General features: G+C 53.2%; 6 protein-coding genes across 6 annotated transcripts; 4 read left to right on the plus strand and 2 right to left on the minus strand.

Annotated features, from left to right (window-relative positions):
• Nucleotides 1-781: 781 nt before the first annotated feature.
• Nucleotides 782-3,492, plus strand: CPAR01_07326 (uncharacterized protein; the record flags this gene model as incomplete). The annotated part of the gene is made up of 8 exons (XM_060491595.1): nucleotides 782-873; nucleotides 1,144-1,268; nucleotides 1,336-1,536; nucleotides 1,590-2,137; nucleotides 2,194-2,467; nucleotides 2,520-2,692; nucleotides 2,745-2,922; nucleotides 2,978-3,492. 8 exons carry the CDS (start codon nucleotides 782-784, stop codon nucleotides 3,490-3,492), a joined length of 2,106 nt encoding a protein of 701 aa, XP_060350469.1.
• Nucleotides 3,493-4,197: 705 nt separating this feature from the next.
• Nucleotides 4,198-6,002, plus strand: CPAR01_07327 (amino acid permease; the record flags this gene model as incomplete). Its single annotated transcript, XM_060491596.1, has 3 exons — nucleotides 4,198-4,382; nucleotides 4,447-5,504; nucleotides 5,563-6,002. 3 exons carry the CDS (start codon nucleotides 4,198-4,200, stop codon nucleotides 6,000-6,002), a joined length of 1,683 nt encoding a protein of 560 aa, XP_060350470.1.
• A 164-nt stretch (nucleotides 6,003-6,166) lies between these two features.
• On the minus strand, nucleotides 6,167-7,234 carry CPAR01_07328 (uncharacterized protein; the record flags this gene model as incomplete). The annotated part of the gene is made up of 1 exon (XM_060491597.1): nucleotides 6,167-7,234. The coding sequence occupies one exon, from the start codon at nucleotides 7,232-7,234 to the stop codon at nucleotides 6,167-6,169; it is 1,068 nt and encodes a 355-aa protein (XP_060350471.1).
• A 1,069-nt stretch (nucleotides 7,235-8,303) lies between these two features.
• Nucleotides 8,304-8,993, minus strand: CPAR01_07329 (uncharacterized protein; the record flags this gene model as incomplete). Its single annotated transcript, XM_060491598.1, has 3 exons — nucleotides 8,304-8,541; nucleotides 8,609-8,788; nucleotides 8,845-8,993. 3 exons carry the CDS (start codon nucleotides 8,991-8,993, stop codon nucleotides 8,304-8,306), a joined length of 567 nt encoding a protein of 188 aa, XP_060350472.1.
• A 931-nt stretch (nucleotides 8,994-9,924) lies between these two features.
• On the plus strand, nucleotides 9,925-11,796 carry CPAR01_07330 (HET domain-containing protein; the record flags this gene model as incomplete). Its single annotated transcript, XM_060491599.1, has 1 exon — nucleotides 9,925-11,796. The coding sequence occupies one exon, from the start codon at nucleotides 9,925-9,927 to the stop codon at nucleotides 11,794-11,796; it is 1,872 nt and encodes a 623-aa protein (XP_060350473.1).
• An 841-nt stretch (nucleotides 11,797-12,637) lies between these two features.
• CPAR01_07331 (argininosuccinate lyase) lies at nucleotides 12,638-14,167 on the plus strand (the record flags this gene model as incomplete). Its single annotated transcript, XM_060491600.1, has 3 exons — nucleotides 12,638-12,692; nucleotides 12,767-13,178; nucleotides 13,237-14,167. The coding sequence occupies 3 exons, from the start codon at nucleotides 12,638-12,640 to the stop codon at nucleotides 14,165-14,167; spliced, it is 1,398 nt and encodes a 465-aa protein (XP_060350474.1).
• Between the last annotated feature and the right edge of the window lie 2,265 nt (nucleotides 14,168-16,432).

Raw genomic sequence — 16,432 nt, forward strand, 5'->3', positions numbered from 1 at the left:
GATATCGCGTAGACACGGACGAGAGCTTTTGTTTTTAGACTCCAAGCTGTTAACGAGAGCGACTCTGAGGCAGGAGGTAGTCCATTGCAACGTCCTACTCGCAACTCAACAATACCAAACAGAGGCCACGGCAAATGGTCATTTTTTGCTGCGTTTCCAGTGCTTGTAAGCCTGTACAGTGCAGTCAAAAGCATGTTCAGTAAGGTAGGTAGTCTATGCTGCCTTGCTTTAGCAAACAGGTGACCAGAATTTGCATCGTCGTGAATGGAGAGACCCTGATGCCGTGACTTTGCTCAGAGCCATGGCATCGGTAGAGTGTCCCATTACAGTAATTTGTGGCTAGAGTGCAGGCGGGCCAGGAAGCCGAGTCAAGGAGCGATCTTCGGCCCAGTGAGCCGAGCTGAGGGGCCCTACTGCTCCGCGCTATCGGTTTATCAAGCAGTGGGAAGAAGACAAAAGTCTGGTATTAGTCAATGCCGAAAGAAAGCAAAAGATATTTGAGAAGCAAACAGAATGCCACGTTCGATTAAGGGGAGAGTAAACTCAAGCCTGAGTTGAGCCGAGATACTGACTTTGGGAGACTGGCTTCTGAGTTGTTCAAAGCACGCTAAGGTGCGCCACAATCATCACTGTGGCTGGAATTGGAGATGCAATCAACATGTCTCCGCACCTCATTTCATCTCGAGATTGACAATTACAAGACTTCAACGAGAGAAACTAGACAACATAGGGCAAATGCACCCATGAGACCTTTTTGTGAATAATTGAAAATACCGATGTGATGGCTGGCGAAGGCGAGAGTTCAAGCAGCTCAGCCGAGCAAGAAGCTGAGACGGCAAACTCTGTCCCGCGCGGCAAGCGAGCGAGCAACGCGTGAGTGCAGCAACCTCCAGGCTCAGCATCCTCGGATGTGAGAGCAGGTATCAGTCAATCGGATTCTAATGATAATTCAAGTTGTACTCGGTGCCGTGAACGGAAGGTGAAGTGTTCGGGCTCATTACCTTGTGCGAATTGCCTGCGCAAGTCGGTGGAGTGCGTCTTTGATAAAGAAGATCGGAAGGTTGTCGTATCCGAGAGGTAATCCAGACCCGCTTTAACGTGTCTTTTGTTTTTCTTTGAAGCCCAAGATCTAATTATCTAAAGGTTTCTTAACGAGTTGAAACGCAAGTCGGGATATGGCGTCGAAGGGGAAATATCGACTTCACCGACAGCGAAACGATCTCGACGTCATCGGTCCACGTCGCCCGCTGATGCTGGCCTTCGTGATGGTAAGCCTTCATCTTGTATCGCGTTACTTAGTGGGATTTCACTTATCATAATAATTGCTACATGTAGTGGTTGATGAAACAACAGCACCAGTGTTGATAGAGGTCGGCCACGGAGCCTCGCCACCGGCACGTAGTTTCAGTCTCGACGACGGCACGACTATCGTCGGCGGTGAGGATGACCCGGAAGAACGCCGTGGTTTCTCGAACATGCGGAATCCATTAGCGAGCGGACCATCAAAGTTCCTCACGGATGCAACAGGTAGAAGGAGTGAGTAACTACTTGGCGTCATCGTTGCTTCTTTCAATCTAAGCGGCTTACAGGATGGCTTGGGCCTTCATCAACTTGGGCATACAGCCGACAGGTACTAAACATGATCCAGGGTCATCTCGGCCAACACGAATCTCCAGAGGTTCCTCTCAATGTTGATGCTGAAGCATTCAAGCTGGACTGGCCCTCGTCTAGAGGCATCACCCCGCAAGCCACAGTTGATATCCCCTCCCTAGACTATGCTCTGTATCTCACAAATACGGTCAAGTTTCATCTCGGGCAGACATACCATCTCTTTGACGAGGAAAGCTTCATGACTGGGCTTTACGATCTCTACAGAACAGGACCGAAGCTGGAACCGACGGTAGGTTCCAGATTGTGGTATATCCAATTCCTCATCATCATGGCTTTCGGGAAAGCTCTTTTAGTCCCTGGAAACCCAAATCAGACCCCTCCTGGAAGTGATTTGGTGACGAGGGCTCTCGAGCTGCTTCCTGATGTTCATGGACTATATCAAGACCCTGTGCTATCCGTAGAGATACTATGCGGTCTTGCTCTATACTTGCAGTCGGTAGACCACAGAAACAGTGCTTATACCTACGTGAGTTAATGGCCAGCCTTTAGTCACTTGCCGAGCCTTTTCGCTGATTCTAGCAGATCGGTCAAGCATTTCGGATTGCCGTTTCGCAAGGGTTACACCGAGAACCACTAAGAGACCAACTTAACGACAGTGAGGCTAACAGACTCCGCTGCGTCTGGTGGACCCTGTATATCTTAGACCGCAAGATGTCATCCCTTATGGGCGCTCCCAATTCGATACAAGATAGCGACATCACCGTTCAACTGCCAAGATCAGACCCGGTTGTTCACAAGTATAAGGCACTCGGAATCCACGTTGTCCTGTCTCAGCTGCTTGCCAAGGTTTTGAATAGTGAGTTTAGAGAGCCCACATACAGGACTGGAACTCTCTAACCGAAACATAGCTGTATACGGCGTAGACGGAAAACTCGATCCTTCATTTCTGAAGAGTGTCCAGGAAGTTTTAAGAGACATGGCAAGGCTAGCACCTCAGCTTACGGCGGGGTTCGAGTTCAAGTTCAACAACTCTGAACCTGCGTCCAGGGTTTCCGCTACACTGAACTTATGTTATCACCAAGTAAGTGAATTTAGAGAACCTTACTAAGTGTCTGGAAGCTGACTATCTCAAGTGTGTCGTTCTTGCCACACGCCCAATCCTCATGTGCCTCTTACAAGATGTTCTAGGAAGGCGAGGAAATTTGAACAGAGGCCTAGCGAGCCCAATCAAAGCACTTTTGAAGACATCATCAGATTCGGCAAACAAATCGCTTCGGATTCTGTCAACATTACAGTCTCAGCACCTACTAGGTAGGCATACATATGATCTACGAGCGGTCCTTACATGAACTGATGTGCTAGTCAGAATCTTTCCTCCCCTTTGACTTGGAGCAGGCGTTCTCATCAGCTTTCGTTCTTACTTTGATGACCTCCATGCCAAGTCTTTCCGAGCGAGATAACCGCTATATGCAAACTACGACTGATATCCTTGATACCATGATTGCGCGCGGTAACGTTGTGGCCCGGTGCCGGAAGGAAGAGCTCGAAAAGCTCCAAGAGATGCTGTGTCTCGCTCAACGTCAGCTCCATGCTCCACCGTCAGTTGCAGGTGACGGCAGCAGCGGTATGCAGGCTGAGAATCAGTCTTCACTGCGCATAGACGCTGGTGACCTTTCATTACCAACCGAACAACCCACAGAAGCCGGCCCGGCTATTGGCAGCACAACAAATGGGCTCGCTTCAGAACAAATGCTGTCCATAGCGGGCTTGCTCGATTGGGAACCGAATATGGCCGCTTTCGACGACGATCAGCTCGCGGGGAGTTGGTTATGGACCGAGGCGATTGCCCCGGATTTTGATTTTAGCGGGGGTTTGCTATGATTGACTAATAGGATACTAGACTGACCCTCGGATGTGTGCTTCCGAAATCAGGTCTGGAGGAATTAAGACAGCTTACGATACTAGGCTCGCTGGAGAAAGACACGCCTCAGAGATAGGGTCGGATTTGCAGATAGAGACGATCTAATCCCGCGGGGTAATCGTCCCATCGACGACGGCCAACAGCCGGCTTCAACACGTAGCTCCATATGCAGGTACTCAGGTAGTGAAGGCGCCAGGAGAAACCTTGCAACAAGCCCAAGTTAGATGGCGAGACTCTTATCAACTAAACTTGAACAAGACTCCGCGACATTCCAGTTCTCTAGATAGGGGCTTGTCCGAGTCAGTTGACTATCTGATACCAGCTTGCGGGTTGACAATCCGAGGATTTCTCCCCGCGTTTTCGACGCCTCGGGACCCACTCCCGAATCGCTTCCCCGGACCCACGGACTCGAGATAGTGACCAAGACTGGGGTGTCAAGGACTTATCTGGCAATTGACTAAAGCGAAGGATCCGATTATAAGACTTTGATATAACACTGACTGTTCCGGCCTGGTGCTTTTGGGTTCATAGAGACACAGGAACTGGTCAACTTGGGTAAACTCTTTGAGTTTCTGTCGAGAAACAACACTCCAAAAATTTGGATGTTGCCATTTTTGCAGCAGTAGACACGCCAATTTAACAGTCCAACTTCAGACAAGTCAACGATGGACCAAGAGAAGATGGAACCTGCGGGCTTGGAGAACCTGTGCCATCAACAAAGTGCGAAGATCGGCCAAGTCGAAGATCCATACATCCAGCCCGGCTATGAACTTCACAAACGTCTCGAAACGCGCCATGTCACGATGATTGCGCTTGGCGGTGCGCTTGGAACAGGATTGCTGATTGGAACGTAAGCTGTCTCCCCGTACGAAAAATGACCGCCCTGGCGTTCGTTCTAACTCACCAATTTACAGAGGCTCGGCTCTAGTCAAGGCAGGCCCAGCCGGCATCCTCATCGACTACTCCATCGTCGGCTGCATCGTCTTCCTCGTCATGGCCGCCCTCGGCGAAATCATTTCTTACATGCCCCTCTCCCACGGCTTCGGCGGCTACGCGACACGCTTCGTCGACCCGGCTCTCGGCTTCGCGACGGGCTACTGCTACTTCTTCAAGTACCTCCTCGCCACGCCTAACCAACTCTCTGCCTTTGCCCTGATCATGAAGTTCTGGGTAGGGGACCGCGTCAACCCGACCGTCTTCATCACCATCGCCCTGGTCCTGATTCTCCTGATCAACAGTATCAGCGTCAAGGCCTTTGGCGAGTTCGAGTTTTGGCTCTCATCTCTGAAAGTGGTCATCATGATTGGCGTCATCCTGCTGCTCTTCATCCTCGCCGTGGGAGGCGGTCCCACCGGCGACCGTCCCGGCTTCAGGTACTGGTCCGACCCGGGTGCTTTCGCCGAGTACAAGGTCGATGGTGCCCAGGGCCGTCTTCTCGGGGTCTGGAGCGCCATGGTGGCCGCCGTATACGCCTTCTCCGGCACGGAACTCGTCGGCGTCACAGTCGGCGAGGCCAAGAACCCGCGTCTGTGCATGCCAAAGGCTATTCGCCTGACCTTCATGCGCATCGTCTTCTTCTACATCATCTCCGTCTTCCTGCTGGGCATGGTTGTCCCTTATAACAGCGCCGAGCTCGTCTTCGCAGCTAAGGCCAAGACCAGTGCTGCGGCCTCGCCGTTTGTGGTGGCCATCACCATTGCCAAGATTAAGGGGCTCGATCACGTCATCAACGGTTGTCTCGTAGTTTTTGTCTTCTCAGCTGCGAACTCGGACATTTACATCTCGTCTCGCACGCTGTATGGCATCGCTGTCGATGGCAAAGCCCCTCGTATCTTTTCCAAGACTACCAAGGCCGGCGTGCCCTTCGTGGCTTTGGGTCTATGTGGTGTCTTCTGCTGTCTGGCGTACATGTCTGTCAGCTCCGGTGCCGCAACCGTCTTTGGCTACTTGACGAACGTCGTCACTGTCTTTGGTAAGTCTGTCGTGATGCTTGAATGAAAAGACCAACACTAACGCGTAATGTACCATAGGTCTGCTTACATGGATGTCCATTCTCGTCTCCCACATCTTCTTCTGCCGCGCCCGCACCGCCCAACGAATCGATGCTGCCTATATCCCGTATCGCGCTCCTCTGGGCTCTTGGGGCTCCTATGCCGCCCTCGGCTTCCTCATTGTCCTGACCTTGACTAAAGGTATCGAAGTGTTCGTCGGCACTTTCGACTACAAGAACTTCATCGTTCAGTACATTGGGATCCCTGTCTACCTGATCTGCATTTTTGGGTACAAGATCTTCAAAAAGTCCCATCGCGTTCGGGCTGAGACAGCCGACTTGGTCACGGGCGTGCCAGCAGAGACCGTTGCCGAGGAGAGAGCAGCGGTCGAGGCAGAAAGAAGGGAAAAGGAGGTAGCGATGGGGAAGAAGAGCGCATTTGCTAAGATTTACCGGAAGGGGTTCTCATGGCTATTCTAAGACGAGTTGATAACATGTAACACTCCCATGCGAAACCTAAGGCTATACGCATTACACATAGTCAGTAGCATTATTTGGGCAAGTCGAATCTTTCAAAGCGATCAGTTCGTTCCGTATATGGGACATTTATGTGTGCAAGTTCCCCCATCGATCTCTCGACCCATTCAGATCGGGTGCTCAATCACAACTTTCTCCAACGAAGCACCGCCATAGGCCACTCTCTGGATCTCCCGTAACCCGGCTTCGCCACCCTTGACAACAGTAATATTGGGGTGCTTCGGAGCCCTTTCGGCAGAGTCCAGAACATGTTCCATGACCCTACGCAAGCGAACCGGAAATTCAGGGTCTTGCGGGTGACCCATGGCACCGACGCTACCAACGGGCCGGTAGCACGTGCAGAAACCAAAAGCCGGATCATGGGGTATGGGTTGCGTGCACACAAGCTTGACAGACTTTTCCTCGACGCCTCCAGACAAGCTCCTGCGGAGAAGCGTCGGCGTAGACGTCTCAGGGTCGGCGTTGGGGCCATGCAGACCGCTGCCAACAGTATCGAAGCCGGTAGTCAGGCTCACGCCGATATCCTTGGCAGCAGCGCGGATATCGCCAGTCACATCGGGGCTCTTATAGTCGAAGCAATGTGTAGCCCCGAGCAGCTGTAGCGCGGCGTGGTTCTTGACGGACGCAGTCGTGAAGATGGGATTGAATCCTGCCGCCTTTGCGAGCTGAACGGCCGCGACGCCGACGCTGCTGGCCCCGCCCCAAATCAGTATCGGCTTGTCGGTGCCATCAGTCCCGGTGACGCCCGCGGCGGGGAAGGCGAAACCGAGAATGTTGAAGATGGCGTCGGCGGCGGTCTGCGTCGTGAGAGCCAGGCCCCCGGCGTCTTTGAGAGCGAGGCCGGGAGGCAGCTTGAAGGTAAGATTACTTTCGACGATGGCCTTGTCTTGATGTGTGCAAGCCGAAGATCTTTGGGGAAACCCGACGGGCGAGATACCGAGAACGGCGTCGCCGATTTGCAGGGTGGATTCGGGCCCGACTGCCTCGACGTTGCCGGCGAACTCGAAGCCGGTGACGAAGGAGTTGAGGCCAACGTGAAAGAAGTTGAGATCGCAGGGGTTGATGCCCGAGTACTTTATTGAGACAAGGGCTTGAAGTTTTTGAGGTGTGTAGTCTTCCGTGACTTGCTTGATGGTGAGTTGGCCATCGGCACCTAAGTAAATTGAGCGAGACATTTTTTGTAAGTTGTTGTTCTTGGTGATGCTGGTAACTTGGCTCATCTTAACATAAACCTCTCGCAAAATTGTGAGGTTTTATATCTGACTATTCAATAATCAAACGATATACAAAGAGCTCGTATGGCTCGGCCTGGACATCACAATGGGCCGCGACCATCGGCGGTTCCCACTGTTAATGTCCGCTTCTCTCGGGATTATGAAAGAATACTGTCGTTGCGCCGAACGCCCCATGGCACCGGACTTAAGAACGTGCTGGGGTTGTCTAAAACGGCGGGAAATAGATTGGGTTTGTCTATGTGATCGATCAGTCGAAAATGATGAACCTTGGACAAGGCCGGAAGACAGACGATACTGCGGCCGACCGGAGCTACCCGGGAAGCTCATCCGGAGTAGCCCTTCGGTTCAACGCCGGTACTTTCGGAGTCCGTGGCTAAAGATAGGCTAGAGGGCTTGCACACAGCATGATCGGACTCAGCTTGACGTTTAGGTTTCAGTCAACTCTGCAATTTATTCGTTGATGGTCTGTTTCTTTTTAACTGTAAAAAACCTCCGCATCAGAATTCCATGTTCTACTAAGTACACCCGGTTGGCAATCACCAAGAGAATAGATTTTTCAGCCCATGCAATTCTACAATACCTGATGGAGAGAACTTTTCCTCGAAACGACAACCCTTGGTTGTTGCTGAACGTCGGCTTCTTCAACAAGTTGCACCGAGCAACCGACGAGCTTTACAAGCTGAAAGAGCTCAGGTTTGAATAGAAGAGGCAAAGTCGATCTTTGACATCATCAGAAAGGGGAAGAAGCCCCTACTTTCGCGGATTGAGCTATAGGATGTTTAGTTTCGTGCGATTATTTAGCTAGGGTATCTACGGGGTTGCATAATGACCACCGATATGGCAATTCCAACTTGCAAGTTCTTCATCTCCATCACCAAAGTTCAACAGACCAAATCAAATTTCCTTCACCCCTCCAGACTCCGGGGTTTGACATCCACAACCTTGTAGATCGAGCTGGATGCCTGGAGCACAACCCACGTTCGAGTTCTGCACACTTTGCAGATCTGGATCAAGCACCCGGAGTCTGTTGCTTTTCCGCGACAGGCGGTGCAACAGGCGCATACTGCGACGGCACGAGACCGCCCCCAGGCTGCGGCGAGAAGACCTGGATCGTCCCGTCGTATGGCCTCGTGGCGACCTTGTTCTTGCAGTTTGAGCAAGTGTAGTGCATGTCCTCACACCACCCCGCGATGCAGGGCACGCATGTGAGGCAGATGCAGAGGAGGCAGCACAGAGCACCGGCAACCCTGAGGAAGTCCGTGTATTAGCTAAACTGGTTCATGAAATACTCCCATATGATCAAAATTAACTTACATTTGCATGGCAGTACCCTCTTTTGCAATGACCGTCTGCGTCCGCTGTTTGCAAAAGGGGCAGTCGATCCATTGCGGCTCGTCGCCCAGCATGTGCAACGGCGTGACGGTCGCTGGGTTCGCGAGGGGGGTAATGGTCGGACCGCCCTTTTGTTGAGCGGGCATTGGTGTTGCTGGTTGTCTGCCCAATTTATCAGTATTTTCTAAGAAGGTGACGGTGTTCTAGGAGACACTTACTCAAGCTGCACTAGGTTCGCTGGCATCTCTCTGGCAGGGGCAGGACCGCTTCCTTGCACAGTAGATGTCACTGGTGATTCTCTCTCATAGGCTGGCGCCGGCTCTTGAATGTCGATCGCTGGGGGAGAAGCAGTCTTTTGTTCCGACATCTTTGATTTTGAGGTCTGCTTAGGTAGTGGTGTAAGATGACGAAATTACTGAATTGTTGGATATCACGGCTGTACGGTCTGTAAGTCACTACGAATGACTTGGATAATTGAGGAAAAGTTGAAGGAAGATAGATCAATGTTGAACAGAGAGACCAAAGGAAGAAGATGATAAAATACAGACTTTTGAGATGACGAGCGCTTGTTCCTTTTCCACTTCATGTAAAACTCTCCCTCCAGGTAAGATTGCCTCCAGTGCGCGTGAGCACTACCAAGGTGGCACTAACAGCGGCACAGCATCGCAGGAATCCACAATCAGGCAGAACCGTAACATCGACAACGATCGCCATTGGTGCTTACGGGAATAGACTCGCTTGGCAGGGGACAGATGTCTCTCCCGGGTCGCCCCCCCAAGGCTCTACGAGTTGGTGTGGGCGGCGCAGCCCTACAACCAGAGCGATTGCGCCTCGTGTATGAAATGCGAGGGTCGTGCCGTTGTGGTGACTAGGGGCAGAGCTGAGAGACACCCTGGGAATCTTACACCCACGCGCTTGGGATGACCAGATGATAGGTGGTCTTACCTGCCTAATGCAGTTTCAATGGCGAAGCAATATCCGATGTTACACCACTTTCTCCCGTCCTCCATAATGATAGAGCAGGGGGAGCAGACATGACGATCGGATAGCGCAGCCTTACTTCGACTTCACGAATCCAATGACTTTTCTGACACAGCCTCTTTCTTATGCAGTAGCGCTCCTTTGAACTTCATCACCACTCTAATTCAATGATCAAAAGTCGGTCCGTTGATGCAGCTGGGAGTCCACGTTCAGGACATGTTGATGTAGTCCCACCAACCCACTGGCCTCTTTGAAAGTCACCCCAGATGGACTAAGCATCCACAGTTCCAACATCGAATTGCCATCGCAAGCTCAAGATGCGCTTAATCAAAGCTTCATCCATACACAGCAGCAACCTCCAGCTCGTCGACTTCAACCCCGATCAGCTCCCCCGGTACGCCATTCTCTCGCACACCTGGGGCGACAACGAAGTCATCTACGCCGATATTAGAAACGAAAATGCCGCCACCAAGCCAGCTTTCCAAAAGGTCCGCTATAGCTGCATCCAAACCCTGGCAGACGGCCTCGAATACGTCTGGATCGACTCATGCTGCATCGACAAAAGCAGCAGCGCGGAGCTCTCCGAGGCCATCAATTCCATGTACGAGTGGTACATGAAGTCAGAAGTCTGCTACACTTACCTCTCTGGCGTCCCTGCCACCGTCGACCCTGTCAAGACCGACGGCGCGTTTGCCTCGTGCCGGTGGTTCACGCGCGGCTGGACGCTTCAGGAACTAATCGCTCCGGCCGAGATGGTTTTCTTCTCCGAGGACTGGGTGAAAGTTGGAGAGAAGACGACGCTGAGCAGGCCTCTATCCGTCATCACAGGCATAGACGAAGACATCCTCACGGGCCTCAGACCCCTCGAATCAGCGAGCCTCGCCAAGCGCATGTCCTGGGCAGCACACCGGCAGACGACGAGACCAGAGGATGTGGCCTACTGCCTGATGGGCCTCTTTGGCGTCAACATGCCCATGCTCTACGGCGAAGGCGACCGCGCCTTCCTCCGCCTCCAAGAGGAAATCATGAAGCAGTCCGACGACCAGTCTCTCTTCGCCTGGGTCGACCTCTCCGCCTCAACCGAGACCTACCACGGCCTGCTGGCCAAGTCGCCGGTCAACTTCGCCTACTCCAACTCCATCATGCCTTACCAGGACTGGGAGCCGCGGCCGCCGTACTTCATGAGCAACCGCGGCCTGCGCATCGATCTACCCCTGACGCTGCGCGACCAAGACATCTTCGTCGCCGCGCTCGACTGTCCCGCGCCGCCGGACTACGAAGACTCTACTTTCCTAGCAATCTACCTCAAAAAGATTTCGAGCGGCGGAGATCAGCAATTCGCCCGCGTGCGGGTGAACCAGTTCGCCAAAGTCCAGGAGCGGGGGAACAAGCAGACGCTCTACGTGCGGCAGACGTTCAACGGCGTCGCGGACGCGGAGGGTGTGTTTCCGCAGCACATCATCCAGCTCCGAAAGGGTCCGCCGCGTGACCAGTACTCGGTGCTGAACCTCGTGCACTCCAAGGAGGCCGACAGAGGGGACCGGCCGGCGGCGTGCACGTCGAGCAGGGGTTCCGGAAGGGACTTGATCCACACGGCGACGGGGAAGACGATTGCTTTCCGCATCCCGAAGGCGGCGGGCCAGCTCGCCGGGGCCGTCACATTCGCGCGGACGGACGGGTCCCGGCTGCTCATCATGTTCGGGTCCACGGACGGCATCCGAGCCGGGTTCCACGCCCGCGAGCTACCGCCTCGTTTCCCGGGCATGAACCAGAAACAGAACCAGAACCAAGCAAAAAGTACGAGCTCATCAAAAGCAAAGGAGAACCAACAGCAAGAACCACCAGAAGTCACCTTCTCATTCGACGACTTGCAGACGATGTTCCGGCCGACCCCTGCGGGCGTCGACGTGGAGCTGGAGCGGTTCCGGGTGCGCGTCGACGTGGAGACGGTGATTGCGAACGCGAGCAAGTACCTCATGGCCGACGTGCTTATCGAACCCGTCAACCGGCCGTGGGACCCGTTTGAGCCGCTGGACGCGGCTCTCGGATGGTACGAGGGGGCGACGGGGCGGCAGAATCGGGGGCAGGCTGCCGCAGCTCAAGCGGCGACGGCGCAAGCGACGGCGACTACTAGTACTAGTGCGAAAACGAAGAGAGCCTCTTCTGGGTGGAGGAGGTTGATATCGTGAGTTATGTCTAGCTTCGATGAGATCACATGTTGCGGTAGCTAGGACACAAGGGTACTTGGATATGAAGGAGAGAAAAGGGGCACATGAATCGAGGGAGATACTACATGGCTGAAGAGAGTATACTGGCGTTCAAGGCGTACATGCTAGCATTCTATAGGTGATTGAATTTCAAGAACTAAGATAGGGCATAATGCCCCCTTCGATGTCATAAAGTCCAGTATCATATTCAGTTAACAACGGTGTCAAGAGTCAAGCTCCGAAATCTCTCCCTCTTTCCTTGCTTCAGAGGCCAACCTAAAAGGCACCAGCGACTTACAGGTAGAAGTCCCCTTATCCTCTCTCAGAGCCCTTTCCACGACTACCATCACCAAGTGCCGGCAGCAACGGCGTACCAGTGCCACCAGAGATGGTAGAAAGGTCAAGATCAGTATGTGCTGACCTTGCGGTTGCTGACATTGCACGCGCTGACGATGCGCGTGGCTGGTCCGCAACAGGTGCAATGATCAAGGCCCAACTGTTTCAATGCTAAGGCATGGAAGAGATAAGAACTAGAACTTGACCATGGTGGATAAAAAAAGAGGTAATCCTGGGCAGCTCCCTCGTGAACTCGGTGGTGATAGGTATTGCTATCTCAAGGTACCAGGTGACTTTCGTCGACTCATACCATCACGTGACCCTGAATGACTCACCAATACAGAGCTCTATCACTTCTTAGGTAATCAGACATAAATTGGAACTCCCTCCGATACGGAGCAGCTCTTAGCTAACTTTTTTGAAGTTACTCAATTCAACCCCTCTAGATACCCCATATACCCCCCCGCCAGATACCAACGCAGTCATCATGGCACCCGGAAAGACGCCTGCAGAGAACATGCTTTGGGGTGGCCGCTTCACAGGTAAGCTGTTTTTTCCCCCAATAAGTTCAATTGGCAAGTTCAATTGCAGCTGTGCTAACCCCAGAAATGAACAGGCGGCCTCGATCCCCTCATGCTCAAGTACAATGCGAGTATAGGATACGACAAGCTCCTGTTCAAGGAGGATATCCTCGGCAGCATCGCGTTTGCGCGCGCCAACGCAAAGTCCGGCATCATCACCAACGACGAGTTTTCCGAAATCGAGAGGGGACTCCGGGAGGTGCAGAAGGAGTGGGAGGCTGATACCTTTGTCATCATGCCCAATGATGAAGATATCCACACTGCCAACGAGCGCCGGCTCGGCGAGATCATCGGCAAGGACATCGCCGGCAAGCTGCATACCGGTCGCAGTCGCAATGAGCAGGTCGCCTGTGACATGCGCCTGTGGCTGAACAACCAGATCAAGGAGATTGAGAGCCACCTGGTCGCCTTTATCGAGGTGATTGCCGCCCGCGCCGAGGCGGAGGTGTAAGTCCGAGTATCACCCCGCAAATCCGGCAACCTCCCTTGCTGATCTTTCAAATAGTGGCATTCTCATGCCTGGATATACCCATCTCCAGCGCGCCATGCCGGTCCGGTGGTCGCAGCACCTGCTGTCGTACGGCTTCGCCTTCCAGAGTGATCTCGACCGTCTGCGCGAGGTTTCCAAGCGCGTGAACAGGAGCCCGCTCGGTGCTGGCGCTCTCGCCGGCAACGGCTTCAACATCGACCGCGATATGATGGCCGAGGAGCTGGGCTTCACAGGCCTCCTGTGGAACTCCATGGGCGCCGTTGGCGACAGAGACTTCGTCACTGAGTTCCTGCAATGGGGTAGCATGTTCATGCAACATACTTCTCGATGGGCCGAGGATCTCATCCTGTACTCCTCTTCAGAATTCGGCTTCATTTCCATCGCCGATGCGTACTCCACTGGAAGTTCGTTGATGCCGAACAAGAAGAACCCGGATGGCTTGGAGTTGTTGCGCGGAAAGGCTGGTCGAACCTTTGGCCACATGGCCGGCCTGATGATGACCCAGAAGGGTCTCCCCAGCACATACCAAAAGGATTTGCAGGAGAGTTGGGAGCCCATGTTGGATCACGTCAAGACCATCTCTGATAGTCTTCAGATCGCACAGGGCATTCTCGTCACTCTGACCGTCAGGCCAGAGCGCATGAAGGCTGCCCTGGACCCTTTCATGCTGGCTACCGATCTGGCTGATTACCTCGTACGAAAGGGCGTCCCCTTCCGCGAGACGCACCACATTTCTGGCCGATGCGTCGCCGAGAGCGAGAAGCGCGGTATCCCGATGAACGAGCTCTCGCTGGAGCAATTGCAGGCTATTGACAGCCGATTTGGGGAGGATGTTGCGCAGACGTTTGACTATGAGAGGAGCGTCGAGATGAGGGCGTCCAAGGGTGGTACGAGCCGAGCCAAGGTTCTGGAACAGGTCCAGGTTCTTAAGGGCATGCTTGCTTAGAGAGGTGTTTGATAGCTGGGACTCAAAAGGGCAGGTTCTAGAGGGATTAAAAAAAGGCGTATTGGTAGAAAGGTGTTAGGTTCCGAAGTAGCCCGTCGGAGGGACTAGAAGGTTGAGGTGGTTTATCAAGGCGATTTTGAGCAAGCGTGATCAAAGACTGAGCGAGAGCGGCTCCGCCTACTTGGCTGGCCTGGGCCAACCCTCGTCCAGTTTTCTTCTGGCTCTCAACGGATAGAAAAATGAAACAGAATCACATACTTATCAGACAATCACACTGTTCAAGTATACACCAATTGCTATTGACACTGTCATTTTTGAGATAAACTTCGAGATCTCAGTGTTATAGAATAGCCTTTCTCTTCCTCGACCAGGTTCATAGTCAAGTTCATAGTCAAGCTCAATGGCCTCAAGATGAGAAAAGCTTGGTAGACACAACCTTGTCCAGATCTCGTGGTAGACTACCCGCCAACTAGCCCAAGGTGAGTATTAGCGTACCAATATGTGAAAGACGAAGAGAAAAGACCCGACCCACACAGCCACTCACTGACCGCCGTTTCCCACGGTCCCCCTTCCCCGCCCCTCGTTCCGGCCCCAGAACCCGGCCCGGTGCTTTCCCACCCCCGTCCTCTGCGCAGCGTAGCGCCGTAGCCTCCCTCACAGGCTCACAAGCTCACAGATATACGTGAGAAGTCCAATCGGGTAGAAAAGTCGGGCAGAAGAAGGAAATCGGCTCAAACTCGCAACTCTCTAATTTTTGAGGTACAGGAAATGTACCCGACCTATCCTTTGAGTTACATCGCTCGTCACCAAAGATTCTTAGGGACGAAAAATGCACCGAAAAAGCGAAACTACCCGCTATCGCGCCTTGCTATAAGGTATTATTGTGCCATTCAGTCGTTGGAGGAAGGCTCGCACTCTTGGGAGTCGAGTATCATACCTGAACCGCTGTAAGCGAATGCGCTTGCTGGCCCTGCCTATTCGCCATCATTCGATTCTTTAGTATAGTTGTACACATGCAATTCGCAGACGCATAGACACAGCGTGGAAGAAAAAACACATGCAAATCCCACCCCGTCTCATGAATTCGGCCGGCGAATCGGTGGACCCCGCCTCAAAATCACCCGGAGACTCGACCCGGGCCTCCCCCACTTTCTTCCCTCCCCGAATCCAATGACGAGGGAAAAGCAAAGTACCCGACCTCACCCACTACGCATGATCCTCTGTACCTTAGGTGCTCCTCCGCACTCCGTACTCCGTATCTTGCTCTCGTAAACAAAAAAAAAAGACAGAGGTGCTGATAATCCAATGAAAACCCCGCTGCTCACCGAAAAATAAAGAGGCAAAGTGATGTCGCCTCCCGAACACGCTGCTCAATGTCATTCGCTCATGGCCTGCCTCACGATTTTGGCATTGCCAACACCCCCGTTCCCGCCGTGAAGGTGGTGGTTCCCAAAGTCCCCCTTCCGGACCCTTCTTGCCTTCCATCCCCCTCCCCGAGTATCCGCGCCATCCTCCAACCCAGCGCCAGCCCAGACCCAGCCAGCCCAAGGTAGGGTAGTTGGGTAGGCACGCTGGCGCGGTAGCGTAGCCTCCCATCCGTAGGTCGCCCTCCCATTTCATCCCGCTGATCCGCTGCACGTCATCACCCATCGCTCCCGGTGCCATCGCCATCGCCATTATCAAACACACCGCCCTTGGGTACGGTAGGCATGAGTCCCGGCCCATGATTGAACATGAAAAGTTTCGCCTCCCCTCCCCGCTTGGCAGAAACGCCTCCCTACCAGCGGCATTGGCTTGGTGCGGCGTATGACTTGTGATGGCAGTGGTGTCCTGCCGTCGAGGTTGGCGAGCGGTTGCCACAGCCAGGTGAAATCCAGGAAGTACTCTGGTCTGACACTAGACACGTGGGAATGGCTTGGGAGCACTGGCATGTTGGCCCGGGAGCGTAATGGGTAATGGCGCAAGTAAACATTTCATTAGAGCTGCGAGGCTCTTCTATGGAAACCCAGTCTATCATAGGAAACCAAAACACACACGCACAAAATCATCCATCACTCGTGCTGCTCCGTAACAGAAATGTAAAAAACAAGATGCTGGTCGTCAATCCGTCATCGTCGTCAATCTATGCCATCATCCCTGTATGCTCGTCGTGAAACATCAGTGTGCGCCGATAAGAGGCCTCGTGCTGCGGCGAAGAGACGAGACCAGACGCTGTATATCGTTGTGGTTATTATTCATGGTTGTTGTAAAACGTATAATGAGTGC

This window comes from Colletotrichum paranaense (genome assembly GCF_030867605.1).
Source record: "Colletotrichum paranaense strain IMI 384185 chromosome Unknown Scaffold_5.1, whole genome shotgun sequence".
In the NCBI taxonomy this organism is placed as follows: domain Eukaryota; kingdom Fungi; phylum Ascomycota; class Sordariomycetes; order Glomerellales; family Glomerellaceae; genus Colletotrichum; species Colletotrichum paranaense.